Source organism: Monoraphidium neglectum, assembly GCF_000611645.1.
Source record: "Monoraphidium neglectum strain SAG 48.87 unplaced genomic scaffold scaffold01138, whole genome shotgun sequence".
NCBI lineage: Eukaryota > Viridiplantae > Chlorophyta > Chlorophyceae > Sphaeropleales > Selenastraceae > Monoraphidium > Monoraphidium neglectum.
The window spans coordinates 1-16,524 of NW_014012490.1; the positions used below are offsets into that span (position 1 = coordinate 1).

Below are 16,524 nucleotides of genomic sequence, written 5' to 3' on the forward strand. Positions count from 1 at the left end.
GTCCGGGGGGGGGGCGTCAGGGTCAAGGCGCGGGTGCTGCGCATGCAGTCATGCCTGGGCGCAAGCAGTGTGGTGGTATGCTGTCGTAGCCGCCTGCGGAGCTCTCCGTGCACTGTTCAAGGAGGCCCACCTCGTCTGGCGTCTCAAACTCCACGATGCCCCATCCCTTGGAACGCCCTGGGGAGTACGAACGCGGGAGTGCGCGGTCAGATCGCCGACAGCCTTGCGCTGTGACGCCCTAGCCGAGGCTGCCGAGTCGTGTGACAGCAGACTAGCAAAAACATGGCACACACGTAGTCCCGAAGCGGCCTGCCGATGGTGGCGGCCAACGGGCCGATCTCCGAGTGCCCTTGAGGGCCGCGCCCACCGTCCTCGCCACGCGTGACGTTGGCGTAGACCACGTTACCGCACTCCCGGAACTTGTCCTTCAGGTCCTGCCAGCCTGACGTGGGCAAGGGGGTCGTGCGCGGGGCCCGTTCAGGCGATGATCTGGCCCCCCCGGGGCCCTGCGCGCTCTTAACTAGGCCCCGGTCCGTTCGTCGGCGTGTCAGGGCTGCCACTCACTCGTGCGCCAGGCCAGGTTGGACACGAAACACCGCCTCCCTATCAGAAGCGGCTGCTCCTCCTGCTGGACCTCCTGCTGCTGCTCCTCCTCCGCCATTCTGCACCTCAGAACCACCTCCCTTCGCTACGGGCACGACAATCCCACCAACTAAATGAGTGGGCAAAGAATATGGGAGGTGCGTGCAGCGCACGGTATGCTTGTTGAGCTTTGCCGGCACGAAGGAAGCCGGCCGGCAGGTGGGTGGGCAAGGACGGGTGACGACTGGGTGACGGGGCCTGGGGCGCGCTTGGCCCACGAGAGAGGCCACTCGCACTGGGTGTTTGTATTGATGACTGTGATATTCAACAGCTGCGACCTGCTTTTGCATATCTCATCCCTGATACAAGGAGGCCGACCGGCTGCCTCACTTGCTTGGACTGCATCATAGCCCTTGCGCCCAGCAAAGAGGCAGCACCTGGGTGGCGGCGGCGCCGTTGCGCGTGAGATACATTCTTGGAAACCCTGTTTCTGTGCTGATCCTGTACACGCACTCAAAAGCGGCAGGCAGTCATGCTGCTAAGCACGCCGGGAACATCCCAGCCCTCCACATACTTTTGACTTCTGAACCTCTATCCCCTCTGTACCAACCAAGTCAAGTGGGAACTTGCGCGGTACCTGGTTCTGTCAGCATATCGCACCAATGATCACACCCCACAGTCAGTCCCCACTTGGAACACGGGCTGCTCTGCTATCGCCATGTTGTGCAATGCGCCAGCTTAGTGTGTCTTGTTTGACCCTGAGCTGCTCTAGTCCCACGGTCTGGAACTCACAACGCCTCGGTCCAACATGACACCGGCAGGGCGCTCCCCGCCATGGCAACGGATGGTCATGTCCCGGACGGCCCCACAATGTGTGAGTGGGGCACCATCAGGAGGCAATAGCGCAAGCGCATGCTGCACCATCGTCGTCACCTGACATCGCACACCGATGAGAGACCCAGCAGAGCTGGCGCGCAGCCAGGCGGCGCGCCATGGATGCAAGCTGGGGCATGCTGCTGCAAAGGCGTAGGCCGGGTTACTGAGCGGGCTGCAACGTAAAGCTGTAGTGGCAAAAGCCACATACCATCATGGCGCGGGCTGGTGCTGCACCTGACAACCACATGCGAACATGCATATGCATTCGGTATGCATGCATGCATGCATGCTTGATGATGACATCAAAATAAAATGTAAGAGGTCTCTAGTCAAGGGTCCCTTGGTCAAGAGGGGGGCCCTGGGGCTCCCCACAAGCAGCTGAAGGCGAAACGGGCGGGGGGGCATGCGCCAAGCGCGATGCCAGTGTCTACTTGGTGCAGCTGGCAGCACGCAAGAGTGATGTTGGTGACAACGCTCCCAATGCTGAGAGACGCCGAAAAACAGGTGTGAGGTTGCATGACCCTACCATGACAAGTCTGGCTTGCGCAAGATCCCCAAGGTTTCAGAGTGTGTGCTGCACCGCTGGCCCGTCCTGGGCAGATCGGTTGGTGCTGTACGGCCGCAGCCCCCAGCAGTTGCAGCGTGTCAACCCACTTCATGCCAGACCCCGCATCCCAGCAGTGGCAGGGGGTCGAGCGTCAGGGAGCGAGGGCCGCCTCACGCGTAGGCGCCCCAGGAGGTGACGTGCCGGTCGAACGCTGCCTGGGCCCGGTGCTTGGCGTCGGCGGGCACCTGGGAGGGTTTCGGGGATGCAGGTACAGGTGAGCTGGCAAGGTTGGCTCATTCACCCCGGGACCCCGTCAGCACATGCAGGCCGCGGCCAGCTGCCCCAGACGGCTCTCAGTCAGCGCGCTTGGCCAACCATCATGCTGTTCGCGAACCACAAAGCATCGCCAAACGCACCGTCTCGCCGCCCTGCCTGGCGTCCACATCGCCGTGCACGCCGTCATCTGCTAGCGAAGGCACCGCCGCGACCCTGCAAGCCGCGTCGCCCGCCGCCGCGTAGTCGTGGCGGCCGTAGTGGACGGCCCCAGCCGGCGGCGGTGCCTGGCTCCACGGCTGGAAGCTTCCCAGCAGGTGCAGCGGCACCTGGGACGGGCCCCTCCGGTCCCGAGCTTCGCAGCGCTGTGCCTCTCCCGTCTGCTGCGATGCCGTCGCGCCGCCGCTGCCGTCGAGGTGTGAACCCACCGAACCGTGCGCCAGAACAAGCTGCTGTTGCTGCTGCTGGTGCTGCTGCTGCTGCTGCAGTGCAGCTGCTGGCGCCCAGAGGTCCGACGCACAGGACGGCCCCGCTCCCAGCAGCGGCGAGCTCGCGCCGCTCAGGGACGCCAAGGGCAGCTGCAGCGGCACGGAGGAGGGCGCCAGCACCGCGGCCAGGGCGAGGGGGCTCCAGGCGGGCGCGCGGCGGCCGCGCGTGCCACCGCCACCGGGGCCGCCGGCGGGCGGCGGCTGCCAGGTGGGCGCGTTCTGGCGGAGGCCGACAAGGATGCCTGGGGGTCGGGGCGCAGCAGGAGCATGCAGCGTGGGTGGGTCTCATGGCCAAGGCCGGGAGACGCGCCTTGAGGGGCCTGATCCTATGGCACCACCAGGAATAAGGGGATCATGCAGAGAGGAGCCTGCCGTTGGCGGACGTCGCATGCAGGCGGCATGCGCGCACACCTGTGAACTGCTGTGTCCGCGACTGGGGTGGGACGTGGAACAGGTGCAGCACCAGCGAGCGCCTGCCGTGGCGCAGCGCCGAGGCCTGCTTTTGAGAGCAGCCGCCGCACTGGGGGTAGAAGCGCTGCCTGACGCGGGGCGTCCTGGCGGGCGCTCCCATCAAGTGGCGCACCTAGCAGGGGCGGGAAGGGCAGCTTGGTGCGCACTTTTGCATGGGTGGGCAGCTTGGTTGGCTGCGGTATGAGGTGCAAGCGAGTGTAGAAAAGCAGGCATGTACGCACACAAGGCGCTGATGCACGGCAACATGGGTGTGCACGCGTGTATGCGCACGCATGCGTGAGGGGGGATACACACACACAATACACAAATGCGCGCATGCGCACTTTCGCGCAAACATGCATGCACGTACGCTCACAAACACACATACACACACACACACACACACACCTGTGTGTGTCCACCAGCGCACACACACACTCTCTCACATGCACACACACACACACACACACATGCATGGACACATGCATGCACGCGCACACACACGTGCACGCATATGCACATGTGCACAACCACACGAACACACTCAAACACACACACACAAATACACACACACACACGCACGCATGCACACACACATTTACATGCGCACACGCACACACAAACACACACACACACACACACACACACACACAATCACAATCACACAAACAAGCGCGCGCATCCATGCAGACATGCGCGTGTGCGCACACACGCAACCCGTCACAGAGACGCATTCCACAACACATACAACTACACAAACAGACGCCTGGCAGCCCCACCTGCTTGAGCATTGGCAAGTCGTTGGCCCATGCCTCCAGCTTGCCCACCACGCCACTGCTCGCCAGCGCCACCTTGTTGGGCGGCATGTGGTCGCCGATGACGGAGCCCTGGCGCGTGCCTGCAGGGTGTGCAGGGGCGGAGCCGGATGCCAACTTGGTTGTTTGCACACATGTGCACAGGGTGGGCTGCTGTCAAACGCTGCGAGCATGGACTGCGATGGCGTGTGGCCAGCGGCGACTCTGGAAGGCGGATCCATCCAACTCTCCGCGACCACCGCTTTGAGGGCTGTCCCGGCCCTGCGTACCGCAATGATGGCAGCCATCGCGCCTGAAGATGCGCGCCAGCTCCCGCCTGGCTCCCGGCGGCGCGTACCCGTCCCCGCGCGCCGGGACGGACTCGAATGCCAGGGCCCCTGGGGCCGCCAGGTCGCTTGGCATCAGCGCGCTGAATCGGCCGCCGACGCCCTGCACTCAGCGAGACGAGGAAAGCAAGGGTGGGTGGCGAGCCACGCAGGTGCTGTTGCGGATGGTCGACTGGACTAGGGGCAAGTTTGGCGAGACTCCCTGTCCAGGGCTCCCCCTTCATCAAAACACACGAGGGCTTTGGTGCATTCACATCCAACAACGTACCCAGCGAATCGCCCACCTTGAAAATCAGTATGCCCAGCGCGGCGTCAACAGCGGCATCCTCCAAATTCACAGGGGCCCACCACCTGAGTTGCCGCTTGGCGCCGCCGCCGCCGCCGTCCACGCCGTCCTCAAACGCCCGACGAGCAGCGAGTGACGCCTGGCCTGCCAGGACGGATGCAAACCCGACGCCAGCCATGCCAAGGCAGGGGCCAAGGACGGGCGTGCGGCACGAGATGCGGAGGCAGTAGCCCACGAGCTGCGGGCAGGCGTCACGCAGACCAGATTGCAATTTGGGCTTGCTAAACAGGCTAGCAGGAGAGCAACCTGTTACCAGTCAAAGCACGCTGTTGAGCAATCAAGGCGCCGTGACATGTTGCCCCATTTTTCACCTGCGTCGCGGTCAGCCCAACCGAGTAGGCCGCCATAGACACGAGCGCCTGTGCCGCGTACGGTGCGACCTTGGTGACAGCCCTGCGCGCGATCTGCATCGCCGTCGCGAGGCGCTGCTCGCCCTGTAGTCGCTGTTCGCGCTCCCGTTCGCTGCAAGACGCGCGTGGTGTTTGAGCATACGACAGAGGCGGCGCGTCGGCCTGATGGGCGCGAACCGTGCCGCAAAACGCTGCAGGTACCAGCACAGCAGCCGTATTCTAACGCAATCACAGGCTGTTCCATCATATGATCGCCTTGAGGCGGCGGGCTTACCCATCGCGGTCTTGAGAAGCCCCGCGCGCCATCTCAGATCCCCGACTCTACAAGCAAGAAGCCACCGATCAAAAATTTCAGTCAATACTGTCGCGCTGTCACAGGTGTATGTTTGCAGGGGCTGTTGCACAGATCGCTGTCACACAGTGACAGGAAGCAGTCGCTGGACTCAGCTATGCTTTCGGATGATTCGAAATTGTTGCGCATGCAACGCTCTCGGAGCAGGACTTTGTTCAACGCTTGCAAGCTGTTCGTGCTGGGTGTAAACGGTCAAAGTGTCAATTCCTTTCTACCTGGTACTGCGCCTGCTGCACATGTGCGGGCGTCCACGGAGCCAAGCGCATTGTTGTGCTGCTTCCCATAATGTGCCATCAGCATGCTAGTGTTGACTAGGTGGTCAGGTGTACGGTATACCGTAGCTGAGGCAAGTGGTTCTCTTGCTGAGGAGCTGTTGACCTTGCTTTGACCTTTGTGCTGGGGCCGGCAACCGATGAGCAATCCTGGACGCCACCATTCCGCCACCCATAATTCATCTGCCATTTGGGCAAACCTCTTCTTCCTTCCAATACACCGCTGGCCCCACACCCTGGGCAGAGACGGGGCTCCTCCAACACGACAAGTTGCAGCACAGGCCAACTCTCTCGCAGGCCAGAGCGCGCCTTCGTTTGCAGCGCCGGTCACGCATCACGCCACCGTCTGCGAATTGATGTACTCGCACGCTGACATGCACCGATGCGATGAAATAGAGCACGGGCAATGCACACAACTCTTTGTCCTGCTGCTTCAAGGAACCGCTGCGGCCAGGCCTGTCGACGTGTGCATGGCGGGGCAGCAAGGATGCGGCCCGGGAACACCGCAGGTTAGTGCTCAAGCAGCCCGCGACAGCAGCACAACAGGAGACGCTGACGATGCGGCAGTACGGCGCACCAAGCGGCCTGATGAAAACGTGTGGTTTTGGCATCCTCAAGAGTGCGACGAGTGTGTTTGTTCATCCGTGCGGTCAACGGGGGTTGGTAGGGTGTACGGCGCTGGGGGCATCAAGAAGTGTGTCGAGGGCGCGATCTGGCGTCCAGGCCCCCGGGGCAACCTGGCGGCACGACATGACCTGGGGCAGCTGCCGACGAGGCGCCAGCAGGGCGGCGCTGCGCTGCGTCAAACCCTCGCGGCAAACTGGTCTAAGCGCGCTCACGTACGCGCTGGAACGACACTCTGCATCGACGGCCAGGGGCGGGCAATGCGCGCGCCCTGCCTGGGTGCTCGTGCTCCGGTGGCCGCTGCCCGGGGGGCCGCACGGCCGGCCAAGCTCAAGCCACTCACGCAACGGCGGGGCGCCTGGGGCGCTGCGTTGTGTGGTGATTGGGGGGCTCCCCGCATGTGAAACAACACCGGCAGCTGGTGGGTGAATGCACGGAAACCACAGGGTACGGGGCGCTGAGCGATGCAGAAGGAGAGCGAGCAGGGGCCTTGCGCACCTAGCAGGAAAGTGAGGCAAGTGCTGCTCGTGAGGGGCGGGCACGGCTGATGCGCGCCCGCCCAGGCGCGCCCTGGCAGGGCACATGCATGATGGGAGCCGTGCGCATGCCGGGGCGCGCAAAGGGGTAGGGACGCGCTGCAGACTGGCCACCTCACACGCGCTGTCAGTGTGTGTGTGTGTGCATGTGTGAGTACGAGTGTGCGCGCGCACGGCCCCATTGCGGCGAGCTACCGGCAGGCACGCGCGGGGCTTTTGACGCGCTAGGACAGGCGGGCGGGCAGGGCCCCGCACGAGCTGGCGCGCGGCGCGTGTGCGCGCGGTGGCGGCGCACCGGCCGCGTGCCGGCTGAAGCAGTTGCCGTACACCCGCGGCAAACGCCCTGCCGCGCCCTGCTATGATAGCCACAGACCCCCGGGGAAAGAAGGTGGTGCTCAAATGCTCTAATGCACTCAGTGCGGCCTCCATTGATGATGGTCAAAAGGCGGGACCGCGTCCATCCGTAAACTTCGCCTCCCTGCCATGGTCACTCGGGCGCGTGTGCGAGCCCCAAGATTCGTCAGGTTGGCCACACCAACGACAGCCCCGCGCCGCGCGGCCTGCTCCAGTCGGTCACGCGAACATGCGCAGCGCGGCGAGCGCGGTGAGCGCGCTGGTGATCGTCGCGCTGACCAGGTTGACCGCATTGTTGGACAGGAAGGGCAGCCCGGAGATGTGGACGACGTCGGGGCCGGGCTTTGACGTGATCTTCTGTCGCGACACGTCATATCCCGTGAACTGGACTGTGGCGCCGAGCAGCGAGTCGACCAGGGAGCCGAAGAGGCCCGCCATGAGGCCGAGAGGGATGAGGCGCCACTGCGCCACCGCAGCCGCGCGCTGCGACGAGGGGGAACGGCAGGTGGGGTGGCCGCGCCGGGGCGGGTCGGCGCGCGTCGTGGCAGAAGGGCTGGCGCATGTAGCACGGGTCAGCAACCAACAAAGCACACGCAGACAGCTGGCCAGTCCGACATGATCGCAGGCTTGCAGCGCTGACTCCCCTCTAAACTCGTGGAAACAAACCGCGTCCACGCGACCCCGCAGCCCCGGCTGGCCGCGCCGACCTGAAGGTCAAACACCCAGAGGGTGGGCGACACCACCGCCGCCAAGTAGAACACCGCGCCCGTGAACAGGCCGCCCGCGATGCTCGCGCTCAGCCCCAGCAGCGTGACGCCGCCGTTGGTGCCGCGCCGCACGGGCTTCAGCGTCGTGACGAGCCGCGGCGTGTCGCTCGACAGCACCCCCAGCTCCGACGCCCAGGTGTCGCCGCAGCAGCACGCGTAGTACCCCAGGAAGCCGCCCATCAGCAGCGTCAGCAGGTCGGCGCGCCACGCCTCGATGCCGGGCAGCGCGCCCAGGGGCAGGTCGAGGCAGCCGGCCAGGGCGCCGTAGGCAACGGCGAGGACGGTGGGCAGGCCGCTGTTGCAGAGCACCTGCGGGGGGCGGGCGGGGGCCGGTGGAGGCGCGGCGCAGGTCAGGGGTGCCAGAGCCGGGGAGGTGACCAGCGCGGGGTGGCAAAATGCACGGCCGCCAAGCCGCTGTTTGATGTACACGAGGCGCGTTACGGCTGCTGTCAAGGTGCCAAACGCCGGCCCATTCCGCCAAGGCGACGCCCGAGGAAGCGGCAAAGATACGGCCCGCGGACTGTTCAGAGGACGCGCCGCCCGCACGCCGTGCGCCGCGCTCAGCGTGCCTGCTTCCAGTCGCGCTGCCCGCCGCGCTTGGCGCCCTCCTCGATGTTCTCCTTGAGCTCCTCCTTGAAGTGCGTCAGCTTGCTGCTGGCGAAGAAGAACGCCAGCAGGGTGGAACCCAGCCGCAGGCTGCAGCCGAGCGTCGCGAGGCCGACGGTCGCCGCGGCGACGGCGCCGCTCGGCGAGAGGGAGCCGCGGCGGTGGCCCCAGGCTGGGGGGTGGAGCAAAGGGTGGGGAGCACGATGGACGCGGCGCGGGTGAGTGGCTGACATGGCGAAGGGGCGCAGCAAGAATCTACTTGAGCTCCCCAGCATCCCGAGGTCACTCAGGCCGCAGCCCAGAAAATTATATCCAAAAATCAAGGCTTAAGCGTGGCTGTCTTGGTCCCTAGACCAGAAGATGCAGCCGGCTTCCCCACAAAACACCCAATCCCACACACCTGCGATGCCCAGCGCGGTCAGCGTCGCCGCCGCCCACTGCAGCGCCAGCCCGAACGCGTGCGACGCCACCAGCGCTACGGACAGCGTCCCCACCAACACCGCCGGCCGCACCACCAGCCATGCCTTGAGCGCGCGCGCCAGCAGCGCCTCGCGCAGGCCCTGCTCCTCGCCGCCGGCGGCGCCGTCCAGGGACGTCTCCGCGGCAGCCAGCGCGTCCTGTGCCTTCTTTAGGGCATCATCCACGTTTGACTCCGGCGCCCCCTCTGCTGCTACTGCTGCCGCGTCCGCCGCCGCCGCTTCCGCGGCCCCCGCCGCCGCGCTGTGAGAGGGCGGCGCGTGCTTGGCGCCGTTGCTCCCATTGCTGCTGCCGTTGTTATTGCTGATCCACCGGGCGTTCTGGGTCTTGTAGAAGGAGCTGTAGCTCTGGCCGTTGTTGGGGCCCGCCGCACCTGTGCCTGCGCCGGCCTGTGGCGCCGACGCGTCTACCACCTGCGGCTGCACCGGCGCAGCGGCCTGCGCCTTCGGGCGCAGCGGCTGCGGCTCTGAGCCGTCCGCTTGCGCTCCTGCCGCGGCAGGCCTCACCCGCTCGCTCGCCAGCTGTCGCCGGTGCTGCTGCCGACAATGCCATTCCGGCCGTCCGACCAGCCGCTGCAGCTGGCTGTTTGCGGATGCAAAGCCGGAGGCTGCATGCCGCGAATGCAGCGGCGCGCGCTGCATCCGCTGCATGCCCCTCGGCGCGGCGCTGCCACCGTGCCCTTGCGGGATGCTGCGCGCGCTGTGGCTGGTGGCGGGTATGCACCCCTCAAGCCTGATGTGCTTGAAAAATTGCGTTACGTCCTTTCGATCAAGTCTGGTAGCCGGGGACTGCGAGGGGCATCCATGCTCAGTTGCGAATGCAGCGCGAGGCGAGAGCAACAATAGGCACGAGCGGCGGTGCGACAAGCGGCGATGCTATTCGTTCGAGTCAATGAGTACGTGAAACGACACCGTAGCCTCAGAACGACCCTCACCCGCGTGTCTGTGCTCCTGTGCCCACCTTGTTCGCTGCCTCAAGGCGTCTGGAAGGGCAAGATCTTTTGAAGGGTGTCGCGCATGAGTTCGTCAATCGCTGTTGCAGTCCAGCAGGGTTGACATGGGTCGCGCGTCGGGTGCCCCCCACGCGCCCGCCCAGCCGCCCATCCCTCACCCCGCCACGGAATGCAGCACAGCCGCCCAATGCAACGCTCGCAAACACGAAATCAAGGGCACTAGGCGACTGGCATGCACTTGTCTAGCAATTAGCCGCAGGATGCTGCCTGGCACCGCCACAGCGCACCACACGGAACCGCTGATGCCATCCGTCCGCTTGCGCGCGAATGGCATCACCAGCGGTGCCCTAGCACTGCTCATCGTCATGGGATGAAAAAAAGTGGAAATTTACAAAAAAATACAGCCACTGTGATGCTCGCAAACTCTAGCCTGTAAGCCGCATCTCAGGCAAGCAATGAGGCCCACAGTGCCTGAGACAGAGGGATGGGGCCCAAAGGAGCGAGCGACGAGGCAGCACTCCCCCAGCCAGGGACCGCCGCCGCAATGAGCCCTTTCACAGCCTTCCTCCTCTCCCACCTTTCAATTCAAGCAACGAAACGGATCGAGCGCTTGACTAGCGCCCCGTTATCAGCAATAGAACTGGTTCCCGTTCCTGTCCACGCAGATGTTGCGCTTCCACTTGGTGGAGCCCATCGACACCAGCACCACCATGAGCACCTGGTGCGCCATGAAGCGGGACAATCGTGGCGTTGAGGGGGCAAAGAGCAGCCAGGTCGGGTATGGGAGGTGACAGATGGAGGCAGCACTAGATGGGGGCGCGCAGTGCACCCATGCGGGCCGTGCAAAGACGGCCGCCAAGCAGCATGGGGCGGCCCGAGGGGCCGACGTCGCCGGCGTCTGGCAGTCGGGCGCGTTCGCGGCCGCCCACCAGGTACACGCAGAGCGCGGCCGAGCTGGCGATGGCGGCGCGCCTCACGGCCAGCGCGTCCTTGGGGCCCTTGGCGCCCCTCCTGGCGCAGAGCGGCAGGAAGCAGGCCACCACCCAGGATATGGGGAAGATGATGCCACTGCGGGAGGAGGAGGGGGGGCGCGCGGACGGCGGAGTCGGCCGAGTGCGTGCTTAGGTGGTGGCGGGGGCGGGGGCAGTGGGGCGCGTCAGTTCTGGTCAGCGCTGGTGCTAGCTGTGCGTTGAACGCAGCGGCGCCCAGCGCTCACGTCTGACCAGCCTGCTGGCGATGTGGAGAATGCAGGACGCCTCGCAGGCCGCCAGGCCTCGCCCCTGAGCCCGCGAATCCCTTTCGCCCACGCCCTTGCCCCCCCCCCCCACACACGCTGGCCAGAGCCCTCACATCACGAACAGCACCCAAGCGGTGATGCCCAGGGGACCGATCTTGTCGCCAGCGGCCGGGACCCCGCCCATGGGCAGGCCGACCGTCGAGTGGGGCGGCAGCCCGCCCGGCGGCGGCGGCGCGCCAGCCGGCAGGTAAGTGCCGGGGCCTGGCGGCGGCGCTCCTGCGCAGCGGGAGACATGGGTTGGGTGACCGTGCCGCTGACTTCTGGGTGGCAGATCTGAACGGGCATGGATTTGGCTCCCCAACAGCGTGGCATGCAACGGCGAGCCTGGGTACACCAGAAGAGGGAACGAGCAAAACACCATCGCATTTGGCGACCGCACCTGGGTAGCCGTGGGGCAGCTGCTGACCCACTGGCGCCACGCTGGGGTACCTGATAGGTGGCATCAGCAGGGCGAATGCACGGCTGGTCAGTGGCTGAGTCCAGAAGCGCGGGGAGGGCGGGCAAGGCTTGGCAGCCTTCAGGCGAATCTCAGGAGCCCACGCATGGATGCGGGCCGTGCGCCCTGTGCCCGTGTCACAACTCACCCGGAAGGCGAGACGACCTTGCCATCGGCTGGCGGGTAGGACCCAAGCTGGGGCTGCTGCACGCCACCGTACCCGGCGGGAGGCGCGAACTGGGGCTGCTGCACGCCATCAAACCCGACTCCGGGCGCTTGTGCACCACCGGCGTTCGCCGCCGCGCTCGCATCGGGGTACCTGGGGTCGGGGGCCATCTCTGCTGGAATCTTTCAGAAAGCTGTACAAAACTTTACAGCACTGGAAATGCGTGTCTTGGCGGGTCGAGATGGAGTGCGATGAGACAGAGCCCGGCAGCAACTGTCCTGCAGACTAGCGCGGGGAACCCGGGCTCTGCTAACACAATAGAACGGGTCGATGGCAACCAGTGATCAGCGTCTGACACGCGACAACGCCTCGGGTCACCCGACCGCCCGGCGCGAGTTTCTGTTGATCTGTGGCGCCGCCACCTGGCGCTCTGCATACGGTACTGCAGCCCCCCCCCGATGTGCCCATTGAGGCCTGCGGCACCTCCAGGTATGGCAGAACCGTCCCCTTTGCCCAAATCATTCTTTCGAGGCAATGGCGCCCATACGATACGCAAAGCAGGGAATAGTAAGCCCTTGCTGAACTCCAGTGCCCAGTGGATGTCATCAGCTTGCTGACTTGCAGGACCATGTGATCAGCATGCAGAAAAAGAATAGCGGCTCATCCGCTAAACCTGAGGTCAGGCTAGCACACAAGCAGTTGAGCCTCCTTATCCCGTTTGCTGTGGCCATGGTTTGTTGCAGCAACAGGCGTGTTGCCCCCTTACCCTACCCAAGGGCCACTTGTTGGCGACCCAGCGAGCCCCTGAAGTGCTGCACCTGACGCACAATTCCAAGGTAGGCATCGCTGGCGCCGGCTCTGTCCAGCACCTTACCTTGCTTGCGCGACCGCAAGTGAGCGTAACGTGAACTCAGCGATGCTGCCACAGAGTGCCGCAGCAGGGCAGCTGCCCCAGGCGCAGCAGGGAGTCAACGCAGCTCATCGGTGCACTCCTTCATGCCGAGGAAGTTCGGGCAGCTCGCGGCCCTTCACACTTGGCCGTGCTGCAAAGAGAATCGGGCACCTCATTTGAAATGGTTCAAGCGTCCAGGGTGTTGCACGCGAGCAACCAACCAAGGGTGCTGCTGAATTGACTCTGGGCTGCCTGGGCTTGATCTGAGAGCCCCCAATGCAAAACATATGCAAAGTATATTCAACTCCAATTGTCTTTACAAATTCATACAGGCTGTGTTACGGCTGGCAACACCAAACAATGCGATGCAATGTACTAATGGAAAAGTGTGGCCCATCAGTACGCCTCCTGCTGCTGACCTCTGTGTCCTCCTCACCCCTCCCCTGCGCAAATTTAGGCGTTCCCCGCATCTCCATGTTCTGCGGTCTGGCAGATAATGTACATTTATTTTGTGGCCATGCAATCTAAACGACTAAACTGCCAGCGCATTATCTTCACACCTTGCACAACCTCACAGGTAGTCAACCATGATCTTGACCGAGATCATCTCGGTCAGCTTCTGCGCAAACTCCCTCACCAGCCCGTCCACTGCGCTGCATTCCGCCGCAATCTGCACAAACACCTGCTGCAGCTGCAGGCCGCCCGCCGCTGCGTGGTACTGCCCCGCCGACCCAGCCGCTGCCGCCATGTCCTCAAGCAGTTTGATGCCGCTGCCAAACGCGATCGTATGCACCTGCAGGTTGCACATGCGCAGCCTCGAGCAGAGCTGCTGCACGGCCTGCGTCGCGCCGCTGGAGCAGTCCTCCCCGTCGCTCATGAAGATCAGCACCGGCGTGTAGCGCGCCGGCGCCGCCTCGAGCAGGCGCTGGCACTCTGCCAGGGCGGGCGCGAAGCAGGTGCCGCCGCCGCTGTACGGCAGGCTCGACGGCGCGGCGTCGATGGGTGTCACCGCCGCCGCGACGTGGGGGCTGGAGCAGAACGTGACAACTGACACGACATCCCCCTGGTTTTGGTCGCTGCGGCGGCGCGCCAGCAGCTGGCCGTACGCCTGCACCACGTCTGCCCACGGGCGCCCGCTCATGCTGCCGGAGCAGTCGAGGCAGAACACAAAGTGGAACGCGCCCGCCGGCGGCGCGGCGGCGTTGAACAGCGGCTCCACGGTGAGCTTGAGGTGGGTCGAGTCGGGGCGCTCGTAGTGGCGGCGGAATGCTGCCAGGGTCTTGTCGAGGCGGCCCTTCTTGACCGGCATCATCATCAGGTCGATCTGTGGGTGGTCGGCATCGGAGGCGACGACGTCGAGGGTCGCCGATAGCATGCACAGGCTGGCAACAGGAATCTGGTCTAATCTGCTGTAAGGTGCGCTACTCATCCAAAGCAAGCTGGACCCCGGGCCTCCCTCCGAAGGGCCGAAACCCAGACGCGCGCCACTTCCCACGCTGTCATGCGCCGCTCGGCCCCTCACCTCGTTCTTGCGCAGCGCGTCCATAACCTCGGCCAGCCCCGCGCCGGGCGTCGGCGGGCCGCCGGGGTAGCGGTCCGCGCCCGCGGCCAGGTCGTGGCACTCTGAGCCGTGGGGGGGCGCGTCTGCGAGCACCACCAGGAAGCGCGCCTTGGAGCACCAGTCCAGGCCCGCGGCCGTGGCGAGCGCGGCGGCCATGTCCTCTGGCTCGTCGCCGCCGCCGGCGGCCTGCAGGCTCTTCACCTGGTGTTGTGGGGATGGATCAGGGGGACGCGGACGGTATGATGCATCGTCTTTCAGGATTGGGTCTGCTGGTCTTGTTGTGTCTGCGTGGCCTTTGTTCTGGGCACTGTGGGCCCGATCCCCTTTGTGTCGCCGCTGGCAGCCCAGGCGGCTGGCATGAGTGGTCGGTTTCCACAAGTTTGATGCGGCTGAGCCGCCGTTCGCGGGGCCCGGCCTGCCGGTGCGGATGCGGGTGCCCACCTTGGCGATGAGGGCGTCGGGGGCGTCGGCAAAGGGAACGATTTCCAGGGGCACGGCATCGTCCACATCACGGTACGCCACCAGCCCCCAGCGCACGCGCACGTCCAGGCCCTTGGTCTGCTGCTTGATTTTTGGGAGCAGCTGCGTGGCGATCGCAAGGACCTGCCGTGAGGGGGCGTTCGGGGACAGGGCGCACGCTGTCCGTTGGTATGGTGACAGACTGAATGCATATGAGGGTGAGCCAGCTCTGGGTGTAGCTGTGGAGCACAACCAAGACAAAGTTGCCAATTCACTCCTTGATGACCACATCATCAGCCGTTCGAAGCCATTTCATAGACTTTGACTAGCCGCTCAGCTGCTGCGCGTGTTGAGACGAAACCCCCGTCCCAACCCACCTGCGCCTTGCAGGCCTCTATCCAGCCGCTCATCGACCCCGTCACGTCGATAGCAAAGCACACGTCCACGCTCATGTCGTCGGGCTGGGTGTGCAGCACCTTGGCCTCCACCTCGTCGCCCAGCGCCCGCACCAGGCCGGTGAACAGCCGCGCCTGACCCTCCAGCTGCACCTGCAGCAAGCCGTCCAGGCTCTCCGCGGCGCCGCGGCGCACGGGCACCAGGCCGGCGCCGGCGCCGCCAGGCGCGGCCGCGGGCGGCACGGGGGCGCCGCCGGCGGACGGCTCGTCCTGGCTGAACAGGGCCTGCAGCGCGTCGGGCAGGTCGCGCGGCAGCGCGGCCGTCGCCCAGCGCTGGTAGGTAGCCGGCACGAAGGTCGCGTCGAAGCCCAGGCCGACTCCCACGACGCGGACGCGCGAGTCCGTGGCGCGCGCAAGCGCGCCGGCCAGCCGCACGCCGGTCGTGCCGAGGCCGTCGGTGAAGACGAGCGCGAGCCGCTCCGCGCCGGGCTTCGGCCGCGCGGCCGCCATGAGCGCGGCCGCGGCGTCGACGGCCGCGGCGTCGAGCGTCGCGGCGCGGCCGGCGGGGCCGCCGGCGCCAGCCGCGAACGCGCGCAGCAGCGCCAGCTGCGTCTCGGGGCCCCAGGGCGTGTCCGGCCCCTTGACCAGCTGCACGCCGCCCGCAAAGGCGATCACGCAGAAGTCTTCTAATCCGCAGTTGACGAGCGCCTCTATCGCCATGACGGCCCCTTCCTGCGCGGCCTGCAGCCGCTGCCCCGCCATCGACGAGGACACGTCGACGCAAATGCACACCTGCGCTACGCGCTTGCCGCCCGTGCAGCGGCTGGCGTAGATCTTCTTGTGGTTCCAGTCACTAGTGACGGCGCGGATGACGCCGGGCAGGTACAACACCGAGCCCTTAGTAGCCCCTCGATACCTCGTGTGTGCGTTGACCGGCAGCACAAAAGTTTCCAGCACGTCCGCCAGCCGCTGCGACTGCTGGCCAACGGCGGCCGCCGCGCCACGCCACGCGTCGGACGCGGCGGCGAGCAGCGCGGGCGCGTGGGGCGCGGCGGCGAGGGCGGCGGCGTAGCAGGGGAGGCCGTCTGACAGGGCCGCGTCGAGCGCCAGCAGCAACTCCTCCCTCTCCTCTGGGGTATCCTCCCAGCCGCCGCCGCCTCCTGCTGTGCCGGCAAGCGCCTGGTAGCGCTCCTCAAAGGGCACAGCCGCGCCGGGCGCGCTCGCGGCAAACATCGCCTGCCCCGGCGCCGCGACGCCCGCCGCGGCGCCGGCGTCGTAGCTGGCCTGCCCGACGCCCTCGAGGGCGCGCCGCAGCAGCTCGGGCG

The 16,524-nt window shown here is 65.6% G+C and overlaps 5 protein-coding genes across 5 annotated transcripts; all 5 read right to left on the bottom strand.

The window, feature by feature from the left end:
- Positions 1-22: 22 nt before the first annotated feature.
- MNEG_6786 (G-strand telomere binding protein 1) lies at positions 23-661 on the bottom strand (the record flags this gene model as incomplete). The annotated part of the gene is made up of 3 exons (XM_014044736.1): positions 23-177; positions 368-442; positions 565-661. The coding sequence occupies 3 exons, from the start codon at positions 659-661 to the stop codon at positions 23-25; spliced, it is 327 nt and encodes a 108-aa protein (XP_013900190.1).
- Positions 662-2,175: 1,514 nt separating this feature from the next.
- MNEG_6787 (hypothetical protein) lies at positions 2,176-5,113 on the bottom strand (the record flags this gene model as incomplete). Its single annotated transcript, XM_014044737.1, has 7 exons — positions 2,176-2,250; positions 2,422-3,008; positions 3,350-3,410; positions 3,996-4,114; positions 4,301-4,460; positions 4,642-4,881; positions 5,015-5,113. 7 exons carry the CDS (start codon positions 5,111-5,113, stop codon positions 2,176-2,178), a joined length of 1,341 nt encoding a protein of 446 aa, XP_013900191.1.
- A 2,297-nt stretch (positions 5,114-7,410) lies between these two features.
- On the bottom strand, positions 7,411-9,691 carry MNEG_6788 (Transmembrane protein 19; the record flags this gene model as incomplete). Its single annotated transcript, XM_014044738.1, has 4 exons — positions 7,411-7,674; positions 7,899-8,267; positions 8,681-8,736; positions 8,965-9,691. 4 exons carry the CDS (start codon positions 9,689-9,691, stop codon positions 7,411-7,413), a joined length of 1,416 nt encoding a protein of 471 aa, XP_013900192.1.
- A 930-nt stretch (positions 9,692-10,621) lies between these two features.
- On the bottom strand, positions 10,622-12,062 carry MNEG_6789 (hypothetical protein; the record flags this gene model as incomplete). Its single annotated transcript, XM_014044739.1, has 5 exons — positions 10,622-10,711; positions 10,923-11,061; positions 11,344-11,506; positions 11,670-11,719; positions 11,875-12,062. The coding sequence occupies 5 exons, from the start codon at positions 12,060-12,062 to the stop codon at positions 10,622-10,624; spliced, it is 630 nt and encodes a 209-aa protein (XP_013900193.1).
- A 1,293-nt stretch (positions 12,063-13,355) lies between these two features.
- MNEG_6790 (hypothetical protein) lies at positions 13,356-16,432 on the bottom strand (the record flags this gene model as incomplete). The annotated part of the gene is made up of 4 exons (XM_014044740.1): positions 13,356-14,108; positions 14,307-14,546; positions 14,787-14,948; positions 15,182-16,432. The coding sequence occupies 4 exons, from the start codon at positions 16,430-16,432 to the stop codon at positions 13,356-13,358; spliced, it is 2,406 nt and encodes an 801-aa protein (XP_013900194.1).
- Positions 16,433-16,524: the final 92 nt, after the last annotated feature.